This window comes from Fistularia commersonii, chromosome 3, assembly GCF_037954325.1.
Source record: "Fistularia commersonii isolate RoL2024-O1a breed Wild chromosome 3, RoL_Fcom_v1.0, whole genome shotgun sequence".
In the NCBI taxonomy this organism is placed as follows: Eukaryota; Metazoa; Chordata; class Actinopteri; order Syngnathiformes; family Fistulariidae; genus Fistularia; species Fistularia commersonii.
The window spans coordinates 12,677,255-12,704,534 of record NC_141286.1 but is presented as its reverse complement, the minus strand read 5'-3'; the positions used below and the strand labels follow the sequence as shown (position 1 = coordinate 12,704,534).

The 27,280-nt window shown below is 46.5% G+C and overlaps 1 protein-coding gene across 1 annotated transcript; it reads left to right on the top strand.

The window, feature by feature from the left end:
- The first annotated feature begins 22,034 nt into the window (after positions 1-22,034).
- LOC147235572 (uncharacterized) lies at positions 22,035-23,726 on the top strand. Its single transcript, XM_086178200.1, has 2 exons — positions 22,035-22,260; positions 22,456-23,726. Exons 1-2 carry the CDS (start codon positions 22,035-22,037, stop codon positions 23,724-23,726), a joined length of 1,497 nt encoding a protein of 498 aa, XP_086034326.1.
- The last annotated feature ends 3,554 nt before the right edge of the window (positions 23,727-27,280 follow it).

Sequence of the window (27,280 nt, the reverse complement as noted above, 5' to 3'; positions counted from 1 at the left end):
ATAAAGACTTTGGATTGAGACAAGTGATCTGCTGTGCAGTCAATGATGGATATACTGTTGTCTGTCGGGATATTTGTGAATATACATTTACGAGCCTTCGCTTTCTGTGTCCGGTTAAGAATGATGCAACGCATTCCTTCCATGGCACCTCCAGGTACTTTCTCACTGTGTTGAAAGGTAACAAAAACACATTGTATTAATATATTGCACAATAAATGACATGCATTAAGAAAAAAAGGCATGACTTGCTGATATCAGTTCAACGGGACATTTAAAAAAAAAAAGGTTGAATAGAGGAACGCAGTGTTGCTTAGTTACTGCACAAGGTTAAAAACAAATGTCACTCCTGTGCCCCCTTTTAGATTGGTTGCGCACACTCTGTGCTCCAGATAAAAAGCTGTGTTTCCTTCTCAAATATCAAACTTCCCCAGCCTTTGACCAGAATCTGTCATTCTGTGGCGGACACAGAGGGGCGTGGTCTCTCACCCCACGGGAGTGACGTACGAGGCGCGTGGTTAAGGCGGGTTTATATAGATAATCCCGGATGTTCAAGTTCCAGTTATATTTTGTTGGTGTTTTAAATTAAAGAACAGAACTCCTCTACACCTCCGCCATTATTTCATTGTTGAAACACCACATCGGTGACCTTGAACTGGGCATGTCTGAGGAATGTCAGGTGAAGTTTGCGATTCATCTACGGTGCCCCATACAGACCCGACCGTCACGGCTGTCCGGCTGCTGGAGTTTTGGCAGAGCGTCCCGGCCGCTTGGTTCCAACACGCGGTGGTGATTTTCCAACTCCGGGGAGTTTTGTCAGAGGATGCAAGGTATTTTTTGGTTGTCGCAGTTCCTGTCGGAGTTCCTCCACGGCAGTTCCTCTGACTCAATGCTGCGTGATCTCCCGTTTTTTTTCGTTTACCTTGACGACATTCTGGTGGCCAGCCTGTCGGCCAATGTGCACCTGGAGCACCTAATTCAGGTTTTCCGCCGCCTAGCCAAGCATGGCCTAATTATCAACCCGGCTAAGTGTCAGTTTGGTCTTTCGTCGATTGATTTCTTAGGGCACCGCATATCACCGCAGGGAGCAGTTCTGTTGCCATTGAAGGTGCAGGGGGTGACTGATTTCCCGCGTCCGGCATCAGTCAAAGCGCTGCAGGAGTTCTTGGGCATGGTCAATTTTTACAACCGTTTCCTCCCTCATCCTGCTCACCTCCTTCGGCCGGTGTATGAAGCTTTGCGTTCCCAATGTGAAAAAGACAAGGTTGACTGGACTCCGGAAAGGGGTTCAGGCTTTTGACGGGGCTAAGTGTGCCCTCAAGTGCGCCCTGGGACATGTTCATCATGCCTAATGAACATGTCGGCTCGTTTCATGTTCATTAGGCATGACGCTCACCGCTCGCCACTGCAATCCCCATATGATGGGCCGTTCCGGGTGCTTGAGGCAGGCACCAAATGTTTTGTTTTAGACATGGTTGTGTTTCCCGAGTCCCTTCTGGGTGTTCGGGGGGGACTGTGTGGGACACAAAGGGGCGTGGTCTCTCACCCCACGGAACTAACGGTCAGGGCGTGTGGTTAAGCCGGGTTTATATAGATGATCCCAGATGTTCAAGTTCCAGTTGTATTTTGTTGGTGTTTCATATTAAAGAACCGAACTCCTCTACGCCTCCACCATTATTTCATTGTTAAAACACCACAATTCCACAATCCTCTATTCAGTTAAACAGAAGCCAAAGAAAACTGAGTACTGATGTGCTGAAGTAGTATACAAGGATACTTGAAGATGGAATGAGGGAGTGCAAGAGTCATTACAGAGAAATAGGTAGGACACTGAAAGGACTGAAGAGCACAGGAGTACATGTAGAGGTAGAAAAGCCCTAGGCTTCTATTCAAGTTTGGCGTCACCAGGAAAGACGGAAGGGCTGTACAGCATGTTCAGGTGATTAAGGATACAGAGGAAAATTAAATGGCGAATGCAAGATTTCTATCTTCCATAACTTAAAGAGCTGATAAATAAGGAAAACGGGCTGAGGGTAGAAGAGGTGACCTAACAGCATTGTGGATGGCCACCCACCAGAAGCAGTGGTTTGAGGGCAACAGGTCGGCTGATACCAGGATTGGCAGTTGATTTCTCATAGTGAGCAGAGTGAATGAGATTGGGCTGAGATGGGGATGTATTTCCTGCCTGGTGGACCGGTGCTGGGGTCTGATTCAGTCAGGAGAGCTTGGTTGATTATGCTTTCAATATCCCAGGAATGAGCCCCAATGCTGCAATTAGGTGGCAGGCTGGGAGATGGTGTCTTGTCTGAATCTTTTGCAAAGAACTGGCAGAAACGAGCATCTAGCTTCATTTTGGGCACCCAATATGACTATTAAGCAGGAAATAGACAAACGGGATTGACGAGAGTTGAGACATTTGGCTGACTGTAGGTATGATAGGTTCTGATCTGTCCAGACAAGCACAGAATGCTCTGCACCCCCTGACCAATGCCGCAAGTTTGATGGCGAGGAGTTCCCAGTTCACTAAGTCACAATTTCTTTCGGCAGGGGACAACCTGCAGGAGAAAGGCACAAGGGTGAAGTTTTCCAGAGTCCATGCGTTGTGAGGACTGCACCAACCCCAGTTTCAGATGTGTCAAAGAACAAGTTGCTGTGGAGCACAGGCTGGATGAGGACGGGTGCTTGGGAAACCCTGCTCAGGTCCAGGAAGGCTGAGTTACCTTAAGGAGACCATAAGAGCAGTCAGTGGGGAAGCGGTCACTTATTTGAATGAATCACAGGCAGAAGTTGGCAAAGACCTAGAACCTCTGGAGTGGTTTGAGGGACTGGCCAATCCAGGACTGCTATCATTTTCTCAGGATCTGTGTATCTGTGTGAAGCTGTCCGCCTTCTAGGATTTAACTGAGAAAGGAAGACAGGTGGTGATCTTATTTCTCAGCGTTGAAAGCGAAACTATTCTCTAAGAGTCACTTGAGGACCAGGTGGACAGGTTTCTAGTGGTCAGCTAGGGTTTTGGAGTAAAGGGTTATTCAGGTGAACCAATAAAAATGTTAAAAAAGTCAGTACATTGCCTCAGGGCTTGAAATATGACCGGGGCATTGCAAAGTCTGCAGGGCATGACTGGATATGCGAAATTGCCAATGGGGATCTTGAAGGCTGTCTTCCATTCATTTCTCTGGCAGAGCCGATGATGGTAGGCGTTGGAGGTCGAGCATGGAAAAACGGTGGCTCCTTGAGCAGGTTTGAAGGCTGAAAAAAGGAGAGAGGATGGCGCAGGGTGTTGCACAATTGTCTTTGGAACTGGACATTCCTGGTTCAGTTCCTGGCTCCTAGTGTGGCAAAGTGCTGTTGAGCAAGACACTGAACCCCTAACTGCTCCCTTGGTGCACAGCATGTCTACTGCTCATGGGTTAATTGCAGAGAACCAATTTCCCCACAGGGATCAATAAAAGATGAATTATTCTTTATGGTGATTTGGTTTGGTCCTCTGTAAATCGAGGCAAGGTCGGAGTGAGCCGTCTTTCTTGCTGATATTTAAAAAAAAAAACACCCTGCCCCCAGCGGAGATAATGAATAGCGAATGATACCTGTAAAATGTGACTCATGGATGTATTTCCTACATGGCCTCCCTTTCCAGATGGGAAATGGAGTCAACGGGAGGGTAGTAGTGCCTCAGGGAGAAGATTGATTGTGCAATCATAGGAATGGTGAGGTGGTAGAGAAAGGGCCTTGTGTTTGCTAAAGACTGGGCTAAACTCATGATATTCTTCAGGGCTGAGGGACAAATCAACTAGGGCAGCACCTTCTGGGCTAGCAGGAGACTGATTAGATAGATGGTACTCTAGGCAGCGAGAAAGGCAGTTCAAGGACCAGGACTAGATATTGGTCAGTTAATGTGTGGATCGTAGCACTGGAGCCAGTCAAACCTCGGCCCATTTAAGGGCTTTGTCAGAGTGGAGTCCAAGGACAAGTGGCCATTGGGTCAGAACAGCCAGAGTAGTCTGTCATAATTTTCAGAGGGTGTGCCTTTGAGGAGGTAAGGCATTAGAGGGGTTAATTTACCAAGGAGATGACTGGAGGGCTGTGCTGGGTCCAGGTCATTTCTGGAGCAACAGGAGTCTCAAGAACTTGTGAGAGGCAAGACATAGAATTCTGGAACAAGGAACTTGCAAGGAGAGGCGAGACATAGCATTTTGAAACAAGGAACAAAAAGGAGATAATGGATCTTACTGTGACAATTATGTTGTTGCACTAACTGCAACAATCTACAACTGGAATCCTGGAAAATAGGTCCATGTGGCATTAGCCACTGTACTTTAATGCTCTATCACCAAAGGGCCAGCAGCTCCTCTTACGCTCAGCCTGACGAGACCTGATGGTCTGCAGGTATGCACTGCAACCCGCCTGTAATCCATTCTCCTGCAGGGCTGCTGCTGAATCAGGCTCACCGATGACGGACTGAGGTGAAACGAGCTGCACACAGACACGTAACCACAGATCCCAACAACTGGAGGTGTTTGCGGTCAAGGGACCAGGTAAGGTCCTTACTGATATGAACATCTGAGTCAGGGGTTGGCAACCAGCAGCTCTGTAATCCCTCTGATGCTGATCCCTCTGACTTTTGAAAAAAATATTTAATTAAAATGTATTTCTTTTTTGTTTGTTCATTTTTAAAATGTAATTTTAAATTTGAAGATTATGGGAATCTAAATATGTTAATATTTTGTTGCTCTTAATTAGCAACTGCACATGCTACTAACATAGAGACATGACAGCACAAAGAGAGGATAGCATTTTTGGTTTGATGCTAGTGGATAATTTGAGCTTTTTTTCATGAATACAAGAAGGGCTCAAATAGACATTGAGTATTTTGCTTAAAAGTAACCCTCAACCCAATCTTTTTTTCAAAATATAATGTTGCATGCAGAAATGTAATTTTGTTTTCTCTGCAATTGTTCATTGATTTAAAAAAATGCAACTCATTTCATTTATATATAGCATAAAGGCAAAGAAAAATGTTCTACGCCGTGTTAATCAATTTTAAATTTCAAATGGGTTGTGTGGTTCCAAGTGTTTCTTTACTGTGGGGAAATGGCTTCAAATGTCTCCTTGAGTGGTAAAGCTTGCTGACTCCTGGCCTAGGTGTTTGAAACTGCTAACCCTCTAGACCTCAGATGAACAGTGACTGATGAGTTCTCACCCCATTCTTCGTGTCCACTGTCATCTCATTTATTTTGCACGTGTCGAGGGTGAAGTTGTTTTTCTGACAATATGACCTCCATATTGTCGGCAGCTTTGTGTCCACCAGTGATGCATCCTACGACTGTGATGTCGTCTGCAAACTTCAGCATGATGTTCTTGTGGGAAATGTCAGTCTTGTGTGAACAGGGTGAAAAGGATGGGGCTGAGTCCACATCCCTGAGACCCTGCATTTGTGATGTTCGTGTATATTCTATTATATACAGTATGTATAACAAAAAAGTGCAGTTATGAAGCGGCACAATACCATGTGGAGGGTCACAAACGCTGGCCCCTGAGAACACTGAGTGACAATGGCCGTTGCTTTTCTTGCAATCTGGCTGGGGCTGATGGTGTGTGTGTGTGTGTGTTGAGACTGACGGGTTCAGCGGGAAGGAGCAGGTGAGGGAACAGTAGGAGGAGGATTGTACACCTGGCATCCGCCACAGATGGGCATAATCTCTCCCTTGCCACAAACCACCCTCTCTCCCACACCCCCATCACTCCACATACGCGCCCTTCTTTCCCCTCATCCATGCAGAGGTATTCATGCACAACCACACACACATACTCCGCACTCACATAACAGCCTGATTCAACCAATCATCATGCCAGAGATAGATTGTCTGAATTTGTCCAGGTGACAAAAGCAATTATCTTCCATTAGACTCAGAAAGTCATTTTATGTTTGCTTGTCATCCAAAAACAATTCTGTTTTTTACAGGTGTGTGTGTGTTTGTGTGTGTGTGTGTAATGCAACTTCAGGGTGGCACTGGCTAGTGTCTCCCCAAGCCAGGCTCGGCAGGGGCACAGGCCAGTATCTCCCTGAGCCGGTCCGAGGCCAGATAAATACAAAGGGTTGTGTCAAGAAGCACATTCTGGCATAAAACTTTTGCCAAAACCAAACATGCAAATCAATCATAAAAACAAGATCAAATCTGATTGGTTGAGGCCCGGGTTGACAACAACTGCTATTGGTACTTGATGACCTACAGGGAACCAATGGAAACTGGGCTAATGTAGATCAAAGATGGAGAGGAGGAAGGCGTGTTCAGAAGCAGATAGAGAAGAGGAAAGGCAAGAGTCTGGGACTGAGAGTAAGGACTTTGAATATTGGGAATATGACAGGGAAAGGTCGAGAGCTGGTCGACATGATGCAGAGAAGGAGGGTGGATATACTGTGTGTCCAGGAGACCAGGTGGAAAGGTAGTAAGGCTAGAGGCTTAGTAGCAGGCTTTAAGTTGTACTATCATGTAACTAACAGAAGAGAAATGGAGAAGGAGTTATCTTGAAGGAAGAGTTTGTTAGGAATGTTCTAGAGGTGAAAAGAATGTCAGATAGACCTATGAGTCTCAATTTGGAAATTGAAGGTGTGATGCTGAATGTTGTTAATGGCCTTGCCCTGCAGGTGGGATGTGAATTTGAGGAGAAGGAAAAGTTCTGGAATGAATTAGATGAAGTGATGCAGAGTGATGCAGAGATGAGAGTGGTAATTGGTGCAGATAATCGATGAAGAAGTGATGGGCAGATTTGGTGTACAGAATAGGAACACAGTGGGACAGATGGTGGTACATTTTCAAAAAAGATGTAAAAATGGGTGTAGTGAACACGTTTCTTTTCCAGAAAAGAGAGGAACATAGGGTAACTTATAAGAGCAGAGGTAGGAGTACGCAGGTAGTCTACATCTTGTATAGACGAGCTAACATGAAAGTGATCAGTGATTGCAAAGAAGTTGTAGGTTAGAGTGTAGACAGACAGCTTAGTGTGCTGGTTTGTAGGATGACTCTGGTCATCCTACATATATACATATGTGTGTATATACTCTATTATTCAAGAGGATCTTAGAGAGTGAGAAGATGCCTGAAGAATGGAGACGAAGTGTGATGGTGCCAATTTTTAAGAACAAGGGGGATGTGCAGAATTGCAGAAACTATGTGTGTGTGTGTGTGTGTGTGTGTGTGTGTGTGTGTGTGTGTGTGTGTGTGCGTGTGTACGATTATGAGATACATCTTGTGATACAGATTCTTGGACACATCATCAGTGATAGTACCTGAGGTCACGGGGGGTTTCAGGTCTCTCAATTTCAGACCCCTTTACCCAGGCGACCCGGCCGAGAGTGATCAGTTCCCGACCTGTGTCCAAGAAGCGCTCATCCACACTTTCCACACTTTGAATCCAGAGCCATCTGGATGCCTTCTCAACGGCCTCTGATGCTGAACAGATGACTCTCCTTTTGCGTGCCCCTGTGATGCCCAGGAGACTGTAGGCCCTGCAGAGAGACCTCCCTGCAAAGCCCCTTCCCCCGACCTCAATGGGCAAGCATTGTGCATGCCACCATGCGGGTTTCTATGATGTTCCCAGGGAACCTCAGCTGTTTGCAGAGGTCCACCCTTAGCTGCCAGTCCTTTGCAGTTCCCAGAAGTCCTGTTTGGGTCTTTGGTTGAGGAGGAGGTTGTTCCCCGGCTCTGATGACTGTCACGCCCTGCCTCTGTGGCTGGAAGCGCTTGCTGTGGTCAATGGCAGAGTGGATGGACTCAGCAATTGCCTTAAGCACCTGGTCATGGCGCCAACGATAACGACCTTCTCCAAGTGCTTTCAGACAGCTGCTAAGGAGGTGCTCCAGAGTTCCCCTTCCCTGGCACAATTTGCATGATGGCGTTTCATTCTTGCCCCAAAGAAAAAGGTTTGACGGGCTTGGCAAGACATCATAGACCGACTGGATGAGGAATTTTATGCGGAGTGGTTCAGCCCTCCACAACTCCGTCCACGAGATCTTCCTGTCCATGGCTTCCTCCCATCTAGTCATGCACCTTGCTGCCTTAGACCGACCCACTGGCTCACACGCTGCTCTTCAACACCAGCCCATACCCGAATTGGACCTGGTCCCGCCTTTCCTTGCCCTTGCGCTGACTGAGTGTTACTGAGTGATATATATATATGTGTGTACTGTATATGTGTATATATATGTATGTGTATATCTGTGTGTGTGTGTGTGTGTGTGTGTGTATATATAAATACATATATACACACATATATGCATATACATGTATATATATACACATACACATATGTATACATGTATGTATGTTTATATAAATATAACAATACATATATTAGAGAGCTGAATATATACATATGCATATATATAGTAATCAAGATCTCAGAAATTCCTAACATGTTGTTATTGCTTGTCAGAAGATTGACAGTTCCTTAGTCCCTGTGTGTTCAATCTCGCAAGTGTACTTTTGACTTGTCTGAGTTGCAATAAATTTTCAAATTATTTTATAAGTAATCTTTATTCCTTATCATTTTATTTGCATCTAAGTGAGACACACCCAGCTATTAGTATTACTATAAGGGAAGGCAGTGTGTGAAATGATAGGTTAAATACAGTTAAATGTCAAAATGAAGCCACTCAAACATCGGCAATGTGTAATTAATGACAGAGAAATTGTAAAATAGAAACAGCTTTTGTTTAGGTTGTAGGTAGATTGAGCACTGACACATTTCCAGATACACAATGTGTGAATGACAGTGGTTGTACAAATTAATTATATCTATTTCAGAATGCAACCAAAAGGCCTGCAGTCAGTCAGTGAGCGATGTTGTAAATTGTATGTTATAGTCAAACATTGCCACACATAAGAAGTTGAGGATGCTTTCAAAACAACTAATTTGGTATAAGAATTCACTAAATTACAATGGGAAAATACATGCCCTGGTGCCTGGTGTGATATGAAACTAAAAGCAATTTCAGTGAGTGAGAGTTTTAAATGATTATAAAAGCAGGCAAAATGTACTTATTGCTGTCAATACTGTTTGTCATAGTACCTGTGTGAACCGTTTAACATAAACCGTGTGTGTATGTGTGTGTGTATGTGTCTGAGCAGAAGGGGTTATATTTCCTTTCACTGGCTGCCAATCCATCAACCTTCAGTCTACTTTGGCGCAGCCCAACAGGCAGCACAGAAAAGAACAAGGCCTGGCAACCCAGCCCCATCTCCTTGGCCATCACTCATCTCCCGGCAGGGTCTGAACTCTGCATGACCTTTTCCAGAGCTTCCACGCCAACTTACACTCCTTAAAACCTAGTTAGTCTTAAAGATACAGGCAGAATCTTGGACTCTGAAACATCACAGCCTAGCAGCTGTTGAGCTTTTCCTGTTGTTGTTGTTTTTCTAAATGTGTACGTGTGGGCACAGAAAGTGACATTTCATCACTACGACCTCTCCCAGTCAACCACATTGTCAGACATTTCAGAAGAAATACAGAAACCAAGAATCAATGAGCTCCATACCGGCACACACACACACACACACACACACACACACACACACACACACACACACACACACACACACACACACACACACACACACACACACACACACATACCAGAGAGGGCAGTGGAAACACTAGTTGACATCATTAGGCTCGACACATTTTTGTCACGCTTCCAGATTCAACGTGTCTGCTTTGTGCTGGATGCTATCTTGCCTCTCGTTCAGTCTTATGCCTCCCACCAAGCCATATTCCCCCTGGATCGTTTTCCTGTTTCTTGTTTAACACCAGAGACACCCAAGTTTATCTCTGCTGTCACCTTTTTTACCCTTTGGACCAATAAAAGGAAAAATACATAATTGACCTCAAAATTTCATGATTTCATGATGTTAAATGCCATCCATTTTAAAATTTTGTTAATTATGTCCTGTGTTCTTTTTTACTTTCCCAGACATATGACAGCCTTGTCTGTTCAGCCCATGTGCGCTACTGTACCTGTAGAGTATTTGAGGGTTCATGCTTTTCCTGTGTTCCTCAAGCTTAATCCTTCCTGTTTTTATATCTGTATAAATGTATATGATTAAGGTGAAACCCATTGACATGGTGGGCAGATATTTAGCAAGTTGCACCGGGGGAGAGAGAGAGAGAGAGAGAGAGAGAGAGAGAGAGAGAGAGAGAGAGAGAGAGAGAGAGAGAGAGAGCAATTCCAGAGCTGAGGATTTTTTTGAGACAAGTAATGCTGCACTTTTTGACTGTACTGTACTTATTGACTCATTGGCAATGATCCCATAGAACCATGACTATGAGAGAAAATTAGTTTTACTATATTTCAGCGAAAGACGACTAACACTAAGTAATTAACTTCAATGATACTAGACTTCAGTTATTGGACTGCACTTCCATGTTTTAGTCATTTGTTACACCTAGTCTGGTTTCTAATGAGGCAGTTTGAGTCTCCAAATACTTGAGACTTCTTCGACTTCTTCTTTAGGCTTTTCCCTTCAGGGGTCGCCACAGCGAGTCACCTTTCTCCATCTAACCCTCTTCTCTGTATCCTCCTCTCTCACACCAACTACCTTCATATCCTCTCTCACTGCATCCATAAATCTTCTCTTTGGTCTTCCTCGAGACCTCTTGCCTGGCAGCTCCAATTCCAGCATCTGTCTACCAATATATTCACTATCCCTCCTCTGTACATAACCGAACCATCTCAGTCTGGCTTCTCTGACCTTCTCTCCAAAACATCTAACACGTGCTGTTCCTCTGATAGACTCATTCCTGATCCTAACCATCCTGGTCACTCCCAAAGAGAACCTCAACATCTTCATCTTTGCAACCACCAGCTCTGCCTCCTGTCTTTTCGGCATTGTGCTAGTTAATTTCTAAACTATTTCTAGACCATACAGCATCGCTAGTCTCACCACTGTCTTGTACACCTTTCCTTTCATTCTGACTGATAGTCTTCTATCCCATTGTACCCCTGACACTTTTCTCCACCCATTCCAACCTGCTTGGAGCCGTCTCTTCACCTCTTTTCCACACTCTCCATTGCTCTGGACTGTTGACCCCAATTACCTGAAATTCTCCAGCTTCTTGATCTCCACTCCCTGTTGCCTCACCGTTCCACCCAAGTTCCTCTCATTCACACATATATGTTCTGTCTTGCTGAGACTAACTTTCATTCCTATCCTTTCCAGAGTATACCTTCACCTCTCTAGATTTTCCTCTACCTGTTGTCTGCTCTCACTACAGATCACAATGTCATCTGCAAAGATCATGGTCCGTGGGGATTCCTGTCTAACCTCATGTGTCAGCCTGTCCATCACCATTGCAAACAAGTAGGGGCTCAGAGCTGATCCCTGATGGAGTCCCACCTCCACCTTGAACTTCTCTGTTACCCCTACAGAACACCGTACCAATGTCTCACAGCTAGCATACATGTCCTGCACCAGTTTAACATACTTCTCTGCCACTCCATATTTCCTCATACAATACCAGAGCTTTTCTCTTGACACCCTGTCATATGCCTTTTCTAGGTCTACAAAAACACAATGCAGCTCCCTCTGGCCTTCTCTGTAGTTTTCTATTAGCATTCTCAATGCAAATACTGCATCTGTAGTACTCTTTCTAGGCATGAAGCCATACTGCTGTTCACAAATGCTGACTTCTGCTCTCAGTCTAATTTCCACTACTCTTTCCCATAACTTTATTGTATGGCTCATTAACTTTATCCCTCTATAGTTGCCACAATTCTGCACATCCCCTTTATTCTTAAAAGTAGGCACCATCACACTTTGTCTACATTCTTCAGGCATCTTCTCACTCTCTAAGATCCTGTTGAATAATCTAGTCAGAAAATCTACCGCTGCCTCTCCTAGACACTTCCACACCTCCACAGGTATATCATCAGGACCACCTGCTTTTTTGAAAGAGAGGCAAGGGTAAAAGAGGTGACTATTGTAGACCACAAAGTTGCAAAAATTAGTAAAAGTGAAGTGAGGAGGGCATTGAAGAGGATGAGGAGTGGAAAAGCAGTTGGTTATTTGCGTTGAGAATGCAAATAGAAAAGTACAGAGAAGGCCAGAGGGAGCTGCATTGTGTTTTTGTAGACCTAGAAAAGGCATATGACAGGGTGCCAAGAGAGGAGCTCTGGTATTGTATGAGGAAATATGGAGTGGCAGAGAAGTATGTTAGACCGGTGCAGGACATGTATGCTAGCTGTGAGACACTGGTACGGTGTGCTGTAGGGGTAATAGAGAAGTTCGAGGTGGAGGTGGGACTCCATCAGGGATCAGCTCTGAGCCCCTTCTTGTTCGCAATGGTGATGGATAGGCTGACAGATGAGGTTAGACAGGAATCCCCATGGACCACAATGTTTGCGGATAACATTGTGATCTGTAGTGAGAGCAGACAACAGGTAGAGGAAAATCTAGAGATGCGGCGGTATGCTCTGGAAAGGAGAGGAATGAAAGTTAATCGCAGTGAGACAGAATATATGTGTGTGAATGAGGGGAACTCGGGTGGAATGGTGAGGCAACAGGGAGTGGAGATCAAGAAGCTGGAGGATTTCAGGTACTTGGGGTCAACAGTCCAGAGCAACGGAGAGTGTGGAAAAGAGGTGAAGAGACAGCTCCAAGCAGGCTGGAATGGGTGGAGAAAAGTGTCAGGGGTACTATGTGATAGAAGACTTTCAGCCAGAGTAAAAGGAAAGGTGTTCAAGACAGTGGTGAGACCAGCGATGATATATGGACTAGAAACTGTTACAATGACCAAAAGACAGCAGGCAGAACTAGAGGTTGCAGAGATGAGGATGTTGAGGTTCTCGTTGGGAGTGACCAGGATGGAGAGGATCAGGAATGAGTCTATCAGAGGGACAGCACATGTTCGATGTTTTGGAGAGAAGGTCAGAGAAGCCAGACTGAGATGGTTCGGTCATGTACAGAGAAGGGATAGTAAATTTATTGGTAGACAGATGCTGGAATTGGAGCTGCCAGGCAAGAGGTCTCGAGGAAGACCAAAGAGAAGAAGAAGAAGAAGAAGAAGAAGAAGAAGAAGAAGAAGAAGAAGAAGAAGAATCCTCTTCAATGCCTTCCTCACTTCACTTTTACTAATTTGTGCTACTTTGTGGTCCACAATAGTCACCTCTTCTACCCCTGCCCCTCTTTCATTTTCCCCATTAATCAGCTTTTCAAAGTACCATGTCCATCTTCCCATCACTCTTCTATCATCTGTCAATACTTTTCTCTCTATCCTTAATCACCAGGACCTGTAATACATCCTTTCCATCTTTATCTCTGTTTCGCCAACCTGTATAGATCATTCTCACCCCCCTTACTATCCAACCGAGCATACAAGTCATCATACACCCTTTGTTTTGCCTTTGCTACCTCTATCTTTGCCTTTCGCCGCATCTCCCTGAACTCCTGTCTGTTCTCTTCAGTCCTCTCAGTATCCCACTTTGTCTTTGCTAACCGCTTTCTTTGTATATACTCCTGCACTTCCTCATTCCACCACTAAGTATCCTTATCTACTCCAGATGACACACCAAGTACTCTACCTGTCTCCCTGATAACACTAGCTGTTGTTGTCCAATCATCTGGAAGCTCACCCTGACCACCCAGACCCTTTCGCAACTCCTCCTTGAAAACCATGCAACAATCCTCCCTTTTCAGTTTCCACCACTTTGTCCTCTGCTCTGCCTTTGTCCTGTACATCTTCCTTGTCACCAGAGTCTTTTTGTCATTATAACAGTTTCTAGTCCATACAGCATCGCTGGTCTCACCACTGTCTTGAACACCTTTCCTTTTATTCTGGCTGACAGTCTTCTATCACATAGGAGCCCTGACACTTTTCTCCACCCATTCCAACCTGTTTGGAGCTGTCTCTTCACCTCTTTTCCACACTTGCCGTTGTTCTGGACTGTTGACCCCAAGTGCCTGAAATCCTCCAACTTCTTGATCTCCACTCCCTGTAGCCTCACCGTTTGACCCGAGTTCCTCTCATTCACAAACATATATTCTGTCTTGCTGCGACTAACTGTCATTCCTTTCCTTTCCAGAGTATACCTTCACCTCTCTAGATTTTCCTCTACCTGTTTTCTGCTCTCACTACAAATTACAATGTCATCTGCAAACATTATGGTTCATGGAGATTCCTGTCTAACCTCACCTGTCAGCCTGTCCATCACCATTGGCAAAAGTTTTATGCCGGATGCCCTTCCTGACGCAACCCTCTGCATATATCCGGGCTTGGGACCGACACAGGGAGACACTGCTCCGTGCCTCCCCAAGGCAGGCTTGGGGAGACACAGGTCAGTTCCGCCCTGAGGCTGCATCCTCCAAATACTTGAGACTACTTGAAAGAAAATTTTGTGTGAAATTCGGGAAACATCTCACTTGTGAGTAAATAGCTTTAACGCACATTACTGCTGGGAGTTCAAATGTGCAATTTTCATAGTGTCGGATAAGTCCTTCTGACTTGGACTACTCCTATGTTCTGACACCAGCTTGAAAATGGTATGATAACAGCTTGAGAATGCTGCATTTGGTTACAGCACAGAGGTGTGAAATTTTGAGCCTCCCTTGAAAAAAATAAAAATAAAGGCAACATCAGTTCTGACTGTTGTCCTCCCATTTGTCATTTGTCTTCATTTTTGGGGTCAGTGGTAGAGAGGAGACTGTTCCTCCTCTTTGTCTTTTAACGCATGCTTCTATCAAAATGTTCCATTATAATACAAATAATAGTTTTGTGCAGTGAAGACAACTTATTAAAGACAGGTTGGAGGAGTGTAATCATTATTAATGTCAAAACTATGGATAATGTGTGTTGTTCTATTGTCAACCATAATATACATCGATATATGTGGGTTTTTTCACGTTCTCCCCATGTCTGTGTGAGTTTCAACCAGGTTCGCTCAAAAAACAAGCACTTTTCAAAATTGAAGAATTAAGAAAATTGTTCAGACTTGTGAATGAGAGGATGAATGGTTGCCTGTATCTATATGTTTCCCTGCGACTGACTGGAAACAAGTCCAGGGTGTACCCCAGCTCTCGCCTGATGGCAGCTGTGATAGGCTCCAGACATTGGATGTTAGTTAGCACCAAACCCATAATCAGACTGTCTTGAAATTTGCATTAGAACGACCCATATCGTCATGTATTGTATCTTATTACTGCATTTTATTAAGTTATTACACAATACACTGTACTATATCTCATATGTGATTGTTAGTTAGTTAGTCCTCTTGCAGGAAATGCGTAGAGCCAACCGTGGCTACCAGGTTTCTCCATTGGGGTCTGTCGTTGGCAAGTTGCCGTGCCTGTGCCAGGCTCACACCGCAGGCCCTGAGGTCTTGGGCCACAACATCAAGCCAGCGGGTGCGGGGGGCACCTCTGGGTCTTCTCCATCCGGCTAGCTGGGGATTAAAGGCCAAGATGGAGCTTGTGGGGTGTTCGGCAGGCAAGCGGATGATGTGGCCATACCAACGAACTCGCCGCATTGCTGCGAGGCGAGATGCTGGGGGCTGCTGGGTTCGATCCCTTAGGGTCTTGTTTGTGACATGCTGGGTCCAGCTGATGCCTTCTAATGTCCTCAGGGCCCTGGAGTCAAATCCATCAAGCCTGGCTGCCAGCATGTTGTTCAGCGGCCAGGTTTCGGAGCCATAGAGGAGGACAGAGATGACCGAGGCATTGTAGACCCGGAGCTTTGTCACCCGGGATATGTGCCGGTGTCGCCACAATGGTCTCCACAGGGACTGCATGACTGACGCCGCAAGGGCACGGCGCTGGTCAATCTCAACTTTGAGATCTCCACTGTTTGATAGGGTTGAGCCGAGGTACTTGAAGGAGGCGACAAAGTGGACAGGGGTGCCGTCGAAGAGGAGTGGTGGTGGATCAGGTCCCTCTCCTATATGCATAAGCTTGGTTTTTGGCCAGCTTATCTTCAGGCCGAGTTTCCTGGACTCCTCATCAAAAACATGGAGGGCCTCACGAAGCTGGTCAGCGGTCTCGCTGAACAGCGTGGTGTCGTCTGCGTACTCGAGATCCCTGAGGGTGTAGCTGCCTATGGGGACCCCAGGGATCCGCTCAGAGACTTTTGTCATCAGATGGTCGATGACACAATTAAAAAGTTCTGGCGCAGCGACGCAGCCCTGCCTCACCCCGCTGTTGATGGGGAACCACTCAGAGTTCCGGCCATTCACACGCACACAGCTTTCGGCTCCTTGGTAGAGCTGCCTAAACAGTGTGGTTATTTTGGCCGGGACTCCGAGGGATGTCAGGATGTTCCAGAGAGAGCCGAGGTCCACCGTGTCGAAGGCTGCTTTCAGGTCGATGAAGGCGATGTAAAGGTGCCGATCCTTCCTGAACTCCCGGGCCTTTTCAATTATGAGCCGGAGGGCAGAGATGTGATCTGTGGTAGACCGATTGGTCATGAAACCGGCTTGCTGTTGGCGGCGTCTGCTTTGGGTTGCAGGTAGAGCACGGGTTAGTAGGACGCGGGTGAATAGTTTTCCGGGGATGGAGAGGAGGGTGATTCCTCTGTGGTTGCTGCAGGTCAGCTGATCGCCCTTATGCTTCCAGAGGGGAAGTATAATGCCCCGCCTCCAGTCATCAGGCAGCGACTCAGTGACCCACACATGGTTGATGATTTGTGTGAGCCAAAGGATGATGTTGTTACCTCCGGCCTTCAGCATCTCAGCTGTGATGGAACATAGGCCAGGGGCTTTGCCGTTTTTGAGCTTTGACAGGGCTGCCTTCACTTCGGCTGGGGTGACCGGGGAGATGAGACAGTCCGGGTTATTGTTGGGGTGGGTGGTGGAGGTGGGGGTTTCTGGTAGGGGAGGATGGTTTAGGAGCTCACTGAAGTGCTCCTTCCAGCGACTGAGGCAGTCAGCTTCAGTGGATAGGACGTTTCCGGCCGTATCCTTAACCAGGAAGCAGCGCTTGCGGGGGCCTGCTTTCCCTTGGCGGAGCAGATTGAAAAGCTGCCGCAGGTTGTTGTTTTTGGAGGCTGACTCCATGGCTGTCGCCTGGTTTCTCCAGTATGTTTCCCTGTCTTGACTGATGGAAATGTTCCGTTGGCCGTTGAGGCGCCGGTACAGGACCATGTCCCCACGCAGTCAAGCAGCTCGTCGGCTGTTGACGATGTCCAACGTGGCTTGGGAAATCCAGGGCTTCTTGGGGGCTGGTCTTGTTCGCCCGGCGGCTCCCTTCGAAGCCATGGTCACCTCGCTTTTAAAGTGAGGCCAGTCCTGGGACATCCCGCTGGTGAGGGCGCTAAAACGGTTTGCGATGGAGCAGCTGTAGCGCTCCATAATGGCAGGGTCTAAGAGGCGGGAGGAGTCCAGCTTGGGGGAGGCATTGGCTGAGGCCCCCGCCTTGAGCTTTAGCCGCAGGTCGGCTATCAGCATGCGATGGTCGGTGTTGCCAAGCTGTGCACCTCTGAAGACACGGCAGTTGGTAACCGATGTCTTCCAGCGGCGGGAGATGAGGATGTGGTCTATGGCTTTTTTTGTCTTCCCGTCCGGGCTGTACCAGGTCCAGTGGTGGATTCTCTTTCGGGGGAACCAAGAGTCAGCGATGCAGAGGTTGGTGGCTCTGCAGAGGTTAAGTAACCGTTGGCCGTTGTCGTTGGTGGTGGTATCGACGGAGACTGGGCCAGTTACAGCCGGGAGGGTCGGATCCTGAATCGAGATTGTGGCATTGGCGTCGGTGAGGACGATGACAATGTCATGGGGGGGTGCGGCCTGGATGGCATCTTGCAGTTGGTCATAGAATGTGTCCTTGGCATGGTCTGGGGTGACGTCAGTTGGGCTGTAGGCGACAATGACTGTCAGCTTCCCATGTTGGTGTTGGAGGCGAGCAGACAGCAGTCGATCGCTAACTGGTTTCCAACTGATGACGGTGTTCCTCCGGTATAGCGGGATGGCTAGGGCTACTCCATAAAGGCCTCTGCCATCATTTGGGCCGCTCCAGAGGAAAAGATGGTCGCCAGCAGTGGTCTCTCCAGTTCCGCGCCAGCGTGATTCACACAGGCCAGCAAGGGTGATGTTATACCTTGAGAGTTCACGGGATAGCAATGTGGCATAGCCGGGGCGCAGGAGTGTCTGGACATTCCAGCAGGCAATGCGGGTTTTGTGACGGAGATCCAGTTGGCGTAGTCCGGGGGCAGGCAGGGGTCTGTTACCGAGAAGATCCGTCCGGTTTATTCTGGTTGCTTTGGTTGGTTTCGTAACTGGTTTATTTCACCATGCCGGGTAGTTGGCCCTGCGATGGCTATTCAGCTGGTGGGGCTGCCACCTCACAGCACACTGACATGCTGCTGGAGGCTGGCGGGTTCACGGTTTGTTGTGACCCGCCAGCGTGTGCCCCCAACACGTGCTTTTCTCTCAGGGTCTGCTCCCCTAGCCTTTTGTCTTCCCAGACTAACCCACAAGGCAGTGGGACTGAGCCACACTTTGTCTGGTCCCTCACCTGGGACCTGTTTGCCTTGGGTGACCCTTCCAGGGGCATGAAGCCCCCGACAACATAGCTCCCAGGATCACTGGGGCACGCAAACCCTCCACCACGGTAAGGTGGCAGCTCACGGAGGCAGCTCATATGTGATTGACATGGTCCTTTCATGGCGCCACTGAATTAGGACACAAAAGCTTTGTTCAGCTGCCAAAAATGGTGATGGATACATATCAAACATTTATAAATAAAAATTAAAGAACTGACTTCATTTGCTTGACTCCAAAAAAAAAAAAAAAATGAGGGCCCGACAGCTTGTTAGATTTTGTTGAATAAATCGTAGTCATTGTAACTTCTGAGATTAAAAGGAGGATTGTCAGATACCGTTAAAGTTTTTGATTCCAAAAAAATCGACAACCACTAAAGAAATCCTTTGTCAAGGAACTGTGGCTCGGTCTTGGCAGGTGAAGGTTTAGTTATTCCTCTAAACCTTCACTTGAACATGTTATAGAATCTGTATGTTATGTTGCCGAACTTGAAGGCAGGTTTTTCTTTTCTGTTTCAGGCCTGGGTGAATGGTGTCTTTGCCATACAAGAACGGGAGCAACAGTTCGGGCATCACTTTTTGATCCTTACAAGCTTATCTCTACAACTGCAAATCTATTTGATTCCGAAAATTGGAGAAATGTTGTTGTTTCATATATATGCTAGAAATCACCATTACCTTAAGCGTCTTAATGTGCTCCAGAAAGGAGATGGATACTGCAGTGTCCGTTGTGATGGGAGAAATGGACAAGTCACTGACACCTAGCTGAGCACGAGGAAAGAGGGATGCAGGGTTGACCCCACGAAGGCAGGGATTATTTATACAAATAATCCATTAAAGCCTTTCTTACAGTGCCAGCAGCCTCATGTTAACTCACTTAGCTGAGGACAATTTTCTCAACAGCCCATCACGTCACAAACACCTTGCTACAGGCGCTGCCATTGCTTTCCAACATTCTGATCACCCCAAACTATTTCCCAATGAAAAATACATGTGAGGGTCTGAAATGAAGTCCAAAAGAGAAAGGAGGAAAAAAAAAAGATTTATCTTAATATTGCGCAGAAGGATAATACAGTATAATACCAACTATGAAGAGATTGCAAAGTTATATTGAGTAAAGTAAAGAGATAAGAAGTTACGCTTAACATCAAAAATAGAAAAGTAGCTGAAACAATACCTGTTTACATACAAGAGGAATTAACTTACCCAACGTGCGCGTGTGTGTGTGTGTGTGTGTGTGTGTGTGTGTGTGTGTGTGTGTGTGTGTGTGTGTTTGTGTGCGTATCAATAAGTGTATGCATATGTATGTATGTATGTACAGTGAGGCAAAAAAGTATTTAGTCAGCCACCATTTGTACAAGTTCTCCTGCTAAAAAACATGAGAGAGGCCTCTTATGTTCATCATAGGTACTGTAGCCAGTCACAGATGTTGATGTTTATATTAATTATTGTTTTCTGTGTGATTTTGTGGTTGTTGGGAATGATGTGGGTGGGGTCTGGGGTGCAATTAATTCTGGGGGGCTTTACCTGGAATTGAGCGGGAACAGTGAGTTATATTGCGGGCTTGTGTGGCTTGACTGTGTCCAACAACAGCTATTGCTCATTAAACAGACATTTCCCTGACTAAAAACCAGTGGTGGGACGTGCATTCTACACCTAGGCCTTCAGTAGTGCTCCAAATCAATCCATCCCCCTATAGTTAGTTTATGGATATAAAACAAACATCTTATTATGCAGAAATGCAGTACAAAGAGCCGTGCATTGCCGAGAGATAACCCTTGTAGTGTTAAAATTTTCCTGCGGGAACGCATCACTTGACGACAAAGGGATGCCCAACTCTGTCCTCTTCCACTGACAACCCCCGTGCGTGACCGATCACGCTAACCGCGGCTTTGTCCGGGGCGTGGCCCGGCATCACAAGTGCCCAAATTTCAAGAGTGTGTAAAACAAGTCCTTGTTAGGAAGTAAACCCGACCATTAAGGCGATGGTAAAAAATGGCCGCGCCCCCTTGGCTTCGGGCCAGGACACTGCACATCCTCACCTGCACATCTGATGGACAAGTCTCAGCGGGTGTCCGGAGAAGGTGAACGATCCTCTTGGGGTGACACTCATTCTGGCCCAGGATATCTCATAAGAGTTTTTCCTGGCTTTGAATAAACCATTCTTGCTTGATCAGTTCCTGACCATTGTGATGTTTTTCCCCAAATGAAATCTGAACACACCGGGACAACAATAAGTGGTCCTGTGGTGGGAGCCACAAAAACGGACAGTAGCCACAATAGATGCCTTTATAGCAAACGCAAACAGCTGCAACACATAAAAAACACCAGTAATAACCTTATAAACTTGCAGTATTATTTAGGAAAATAGCAGCATTTTACTCTCAAAAATTCTGATATTTGTATACAAAATCCATCCTCCTTCCTTTTCTCAAAAAGTTCAATTATTCTGTTGTACAGATTATCTGTGCGCTTCAGCTCCAAGCACTCCCAACAATACAATTTGCAGTGTACCTCAGAGCCTATGAGCCAGGGGTACTGATCATAGTTCATGGCTTGAAAATGTCAGACAAATCTTTTTCCTGGTTGTGACAAGTTTGCTAGTGCAGGAGTTGCTCGACCTTTCTTTACCATGTCCAGCTCTTTTTCAAAACTCCATCTGGAAAATGGCTCTAACAATATATTAGCAACTAAATCCGTTTCTTCTCCTCCTGCAGCCAGTGTGGGTTGACAAAACTGATATTTATCAAACATAATACACTAGTCCACTCTCTGACTATCCAGTCAGAGGGTGTGAATAGCTGACATTGCTGTAGCCTGCTAGAAGGCTCTGATGTCACCAACTCAAAAATTGATTGGTTGAAGCAACAGCGTTATCAACACTTATTTTTTTGCATAAAAGGCTAGCAGAACTGATTGTATACCCCCCCCCCCCCCCCCCAGGCATATTTCTTTGACTCTGACCCAGTCTGGCAACAGATGATGGCTGAAATGTGATTGGTTAATTGCCTTAATATGAAAATGCTGTCTGGAGTGGCACGACCAGGGAAAAGCTATGAAAGAAAGTGAACAGACCATTTGGAATTATTTAATAAGTATTCATGGACAAAATCTAATTAACATCTGTGATTCAGATATTTTCTAGGCGAGCAGAGAAGGCCTTGTAGGCCCTCGGCCCACCACTGTTACAAACGCTACAACTGGTGTCAAAAGTAAACTTACTGTTAAATCAGGGGCCTACTGAGGGTCACAGTTGGGGGGGTGGACCATGACACATACTGTGTGGGTAGCAGACGTACAAGACTCATGCATTTTGGGGCTGGACTTTTTGCAAAAGAAGGGCTGCCAGTTAGACCTGAGTAAAGCTAACCTGAGTTTTAGTGATGGACATGTGGTGAATCTGGGGCCTCTAGATACCCGGCATACAGCAGCGCCAGAAGCCCACATCTGCTACATGGGGGGGCATCAGATCAGAGAGGGCAGGAAGCTACACATGATGCAACCCTCTCTGATGTTCAGAAATGGCCAGAGCAGGCTGCATGCCTCCCAGCTGTTCCTGCAGGCACCCTGGGGCCCAGAGTGCCAAAGCCAGGGGGCTGTGGAAGTATACCAGGCTGGGAAGAGAAAAAACAAAAGCACTGCATGAGGCATGGCAAAGCAGTGCAGAGAACCTTGACACACAACAGCAGGAGCAGTTTTGGGAGCTATTGACTGATTTCCACGACTGCTTCTCCTGTGACGAGCTGGGTCAGACCTCACTGGTGCAATACTCAATTGATACAAGCACTGCTGCACCAATACAACAGCATCCACACTGTCTCCCCTTGGGGACAGAAAACACCAGAGCGGGCACTGACCAAAGTGTAGCATGCAGGCATCATTGAACCGTCTGAAAAGCCCTGAGCATCCCCAGTGGTTATGGTGTTCTGGTTCTGGATACAGACGCAAGTGGGGAAAGGGTAGAGCCTGCCTTATCTCAAGTGTGGTCTGAGGGAGAGAGGATAGTGGCCTACTACCGGCCTTCAACCGAAACTGCGTTACTGGCAGTAACAGAAGCTCTGAGGACTGCAAGAACCGAAGGACTATCATCTGTCCTCATCCTACTAGACTTATCAGCTGCCTTTGACACAGTCAACCACAGAATACTCCTCAAGATACTCACATCCATGGGAACCACTGGTGCCCTCCACTCCTGGTTCCACTCCTACCTTTCTGGCCGCTCCTTCAAGGTGTCATGGCAAGGGAAATTATCTTCAACTCTCACCCTCACCACCGGGGTACCCCAAGGATCAGTGCTGGGCCCCCTTCTCTTCGCAATGTACACCACCTCACTAGGAAATGTCATTAGAACACATGGTTTCTCCTATCACTGCTATGCCGATGACACACAGTTGCACCTGTCCTTCCACGCAGATGATGCCACGGTTTCGACTCGCATCACAGCCTACCTCTCCGAACTGTTATCATGGATGAAAGAACACAACCTACAGTTGAACTTGTCCAAGACTGAACTTCTGGTGATCCCAGCTAAAGAGACAAGTCATCACAACATCAGCCTCAAGTTGGTCTCTACCACAGTGGCCCCTAACAAAGTTGCAAAAAACCTTGGCGTCATGATCGATGATCAGCTGTCATTCTCCAACCATATTATTTCAATTGCCCAGACCTGCAGATTTGTGCTGTACAACATTCAGAAAATCAGACCCTACCTGACCCAACAGTTGGCACAGCTATTGGTTCAGGCCATGGTCATCTCCCGCCTGGACTACTGCAATTCCCTCCTGGCTGGACTACCTGCTTGCGCAATAAAACCACTACAGATGGTACAGAATGCTGCAGCACGGTTTGTATTCACTCAACCCAAAAGGGCACATGTTACACCTCTGTTCATCCAGTTGCACTGGCTACCAGTAGCTGCCAGGATCAAGCACAAGGCCCTGACCCTGGCATTCAAAACCACCTCAGGAACAGGTCAAGTATATCTGAACGAAATGATAAGACCTTATGCTCCCGGCAGAGAGCTGCGTTCCTCTAATATAAACCCACTAGCAGTACCTTTTGCTCGCTCTAAGCAATCTCAGGCAAAACTGTTCTCAGTTCTACTACATCAGTGGTGGAATAAACTTCCAGAAGCAACAAGACTAGCATCATCTCTCTCAACCTTCAAGAAACAGGTAAAAACTTTTCTCTTTCAGGACTTTTTACTGCGCTGATACCCCAGATCAGGTTAGGCAGCAAGTTAGGCTATGCAGTGTGTGTGTGTACGTTTGTGTATGTCTTTGTCAAAAAAAAAAAAAACTCACTAACCCAAGCTTACTGTTCTGTATATTTTCTGTGCATCGTGTATTTGCAAGTGTATTTGCAGTTCCTATGTCATCTATTGTAAGTCTCTTTGGATAAAAGCGTCTGCCAAATGCAATGTAATGTAATGTAACGTAATACTACAAAACAGTGGAGATACTGTGTCACGCGCAGGGAGCTGCTCGCTGCAGTGTTTTCTATTTGATTCTTTAAATGCCACCTGTGTGGCCAGCCCTTCACCTGATGCACTGACCATACTTCTCCAGAGAGCATGGGTGGAGTTAGCTACTGGGGAGAAAAGATGGCAGATAGTGGTGCCTAAGGGAATGCAGGTAACAGTCTTGGCAGCCATGCATGGCTTTGCTGGGTCAGGCCACTTTGGACTGACAAACACCCTCCGCTGGCTGTGCCAGGACTTTTACTGGGGCCGGATGAGAGCAGATGGGTAGGACTTTTGTTGGTGCTGTGACATCTGCACTGCTCACAAGGGCCCACTGGGCCAGTCCAGGGCCCACCTACAACAGTTTCCAGGGGGAATGCCAATGCAGCAGGTGGGGGTGGACGTCATTGAGAAAAGCAATCGATATATACTCACTGCAGTGGACTATTTCACAAAATGGCCCAAGGCCTCGGCACTGCCTGATCAGGAGGCAGAGACAATAGTAGATACACTGCTTTGGGAGGGATGTTTAGCCGGCTAGGTGTCCCAGAATCCATCAATAGTGACCAGGGCAGAAATTTGAGTCCAAAGTTTTTGCAACAATGTGCTCTTGCTTGGGCATCACAAAGACCTGCACAACACCACTCCACCCCCCAGAGAGATGGGTTAGTGGAGAGGTTCAATCGTAGTCTGGAGGAGCAGTTATCCATGCTGACATCCTACCACCAGCTAGACTGGGATCTGCACTTACCCCTTGTTTTGATTGCATGCTGCACAGCAATCAAGAAATCCTCTGCATGCACCCCTTCTCTTTTCATGTTGGGCAGGGAGTTGAGAACACCAGTGGAGTTGGCCCTTGGAGGAGCTCCAGATGCTCCACCCATCCCCTCTTGTCCGGCCTACACCAAGCAGCTGCAGGATCACTTGGATTTAGCGCACGGTTACGCCCAGAGGCCAATGCAGGTTGCGGGTGTGTGCAAGAAAAAGAATAATGAATTGTGCGCAAAGGGACGTCACTTCACAGTTAGGAAGCTATTGGTCCATGCAAAAAGACAAACACACAAAAGAGAGGCAGATGCCCAAAACTGGACAGTCACTGGGGCCTTGTCTCGTCCTGGAGCGCATGGGAGAGGTGGTTTATCAGGTGAAGCTTCCCCCCTGGAGGTGCAATTTACCCCTACACCAGGACCAGCTGGCACCATACAGGGGCTCTGCGATGCCTGAGGGAGCCATGGGGAATGCCACACCAAGTGGACCAGGTCTAACAACCAGCCCAGAGAGTGACATGAGCGGGGTCCTGTCTGCAAGCCCAGGACTGTCAACAAATCCTTTTGAGGAAACCACCCTGCCCCTACATACCATGGCAAGAGGGTGACCAATGAGAAGAAGACATGTGGCGCTGAGGTTCAGAGACTGTGTCCTCCGGTGAAGGACTCCACTAAGTGGGGGGCCGGTCCTAAGTCACGATAAATGCACAGGGTTGCGTCAGGAAGGGCATCCGGCAACTTTTGCCAAAACCAAACATGCAAGTCAAACATAACCATATCATACCAGATCGGTCAAGGAGCGGGTTAACAACGACCGCCATTGGTACTGATGACCTACGGGGTACGGAAAAATAGGCTACTGTGGATTGAAGAACAAGAACAAGAAGAAGAGGAGGAGTGGGTGTTCAGAACCAGAGAGAGAGGAGGAAAGGAAAGAGCCTGGGACTGAGAGTAGGGACTTTGAATATCAGGGCGTTGACAGGAAAAGGTAGAGAGTTGGTCAACATGATGCAGAGAAGAACGGTGGATATACTGTGTATCCAGGAGACCAGGTGGAAAGGTAGTAAGGCTAGAAGCTTAGGAGCAGGCTTTAAGTTGTACTATTATGGTACTGACAAGAAGAGAAATGAAGTAGGAGTTATCTTGAAGGAGGAGTTCGTAAAGAGACTTATGAGTCTGAAACTGGAAATTGAAGGTGTGATGCTCAGTGTTGTTAATGGCAATGCCCCGCAGGTGGGATGTGAATTTGAAGAGAAGAAGTTCTGAATTGAGTTTAATTAAGTGATGCAGAATATTCCCAGAAATGAGAGAGTGGTGATTGGTGCAGAATTCAATGGACATGTTGGTGAAGGCAATAGAGGGGATGAAGAAGTGATGGGCAGATTTGGTATCCAGGAAAGGAATGCAGAGGGACAGATGGTGATAGATCTTGCAAAAAGGATGGAAATGGCTGGAGTGAACACATTTTTCCAGGAAAAAACAGGAACATAGGACTACTAATAAGAGCAGAGGTAGGATCATGCAGGTAGATTATATCTCATATAGACGAGGTAACCTGAGAGAGATCAGTGACTGCAAATTAGTTGTAGATGAGAATGTAGCCAGACAGCATAGGATGCTGGTTTGTAGGATGACTCTGGTGACAAGGAAGATGAAGAGGACAAAGGCAGATCAGAGGACAAAGTGGTGGAAACTGAAAAGGGAGGACTGTTGCATGGTTTTCAAGGAGGAGCTGCGAAAGGGTCTGGGTGGTAAGGATGAGCTTCCAGATGATTGGACAACAACAGCTAGTGTTATCAGGGAGACAGATAGAAGAGTACTTTGTGTGTCATCTGGAAAAAAGTAGATAAGGAGACTTGGCGATGTAATTAGGAAGTGCAGGAGTATATACAGAGAAAGCGGTTGGCAAAGAAGAAGTGGGATACTGAGAGGACTGACGAGAACAGACAGGAGTACAGGGAGATACAACGTAAGGTAAAGATAGAGGTAGCAAAGGCAAAACAAAGGACGCACGATGACCTGGATGCTCAGCTGGACGGTTAGGAGTGTGAGAATGATCTATACAGGTTGGCAAAAAAGAGAGATAATGATGGAATAGATGTGCAACAGGTCAGGGTGATTAAGGATAGAGTGGGTAATGTATTGACAGATGGTAGAAGAGTGATGGGAAGATAGAAAAAATACTTAGAAGAGCTGATGAATGTGAAAAAATGAGAGAGAGGAAAGGGTAGAAGAGGTGACAATTGTAGATCACAAAATAGCACAAATTAGTAAAAGTGAAGTGAGGAAGGCATTGAAAAGGATCAAGAGTGGAAAGGCAGTGAGTCCTGATGATATACCTGTGGAGGTGTGGAAGTGTCTAGGAGAGGCAAAGGTAGAGTTTCTGACTCCATTACTCAACAGGATCTTAGAGAGGTGCTTATTTTTAAGAATAAAGGGGATATGTAGAATTGCAGCAACTATAGAGGGATAAAGTTAATGAGACATACAATGAAAGTATGGCAGAGTAGTGGAAACTACACTGAGAGCAGAAGTCAGC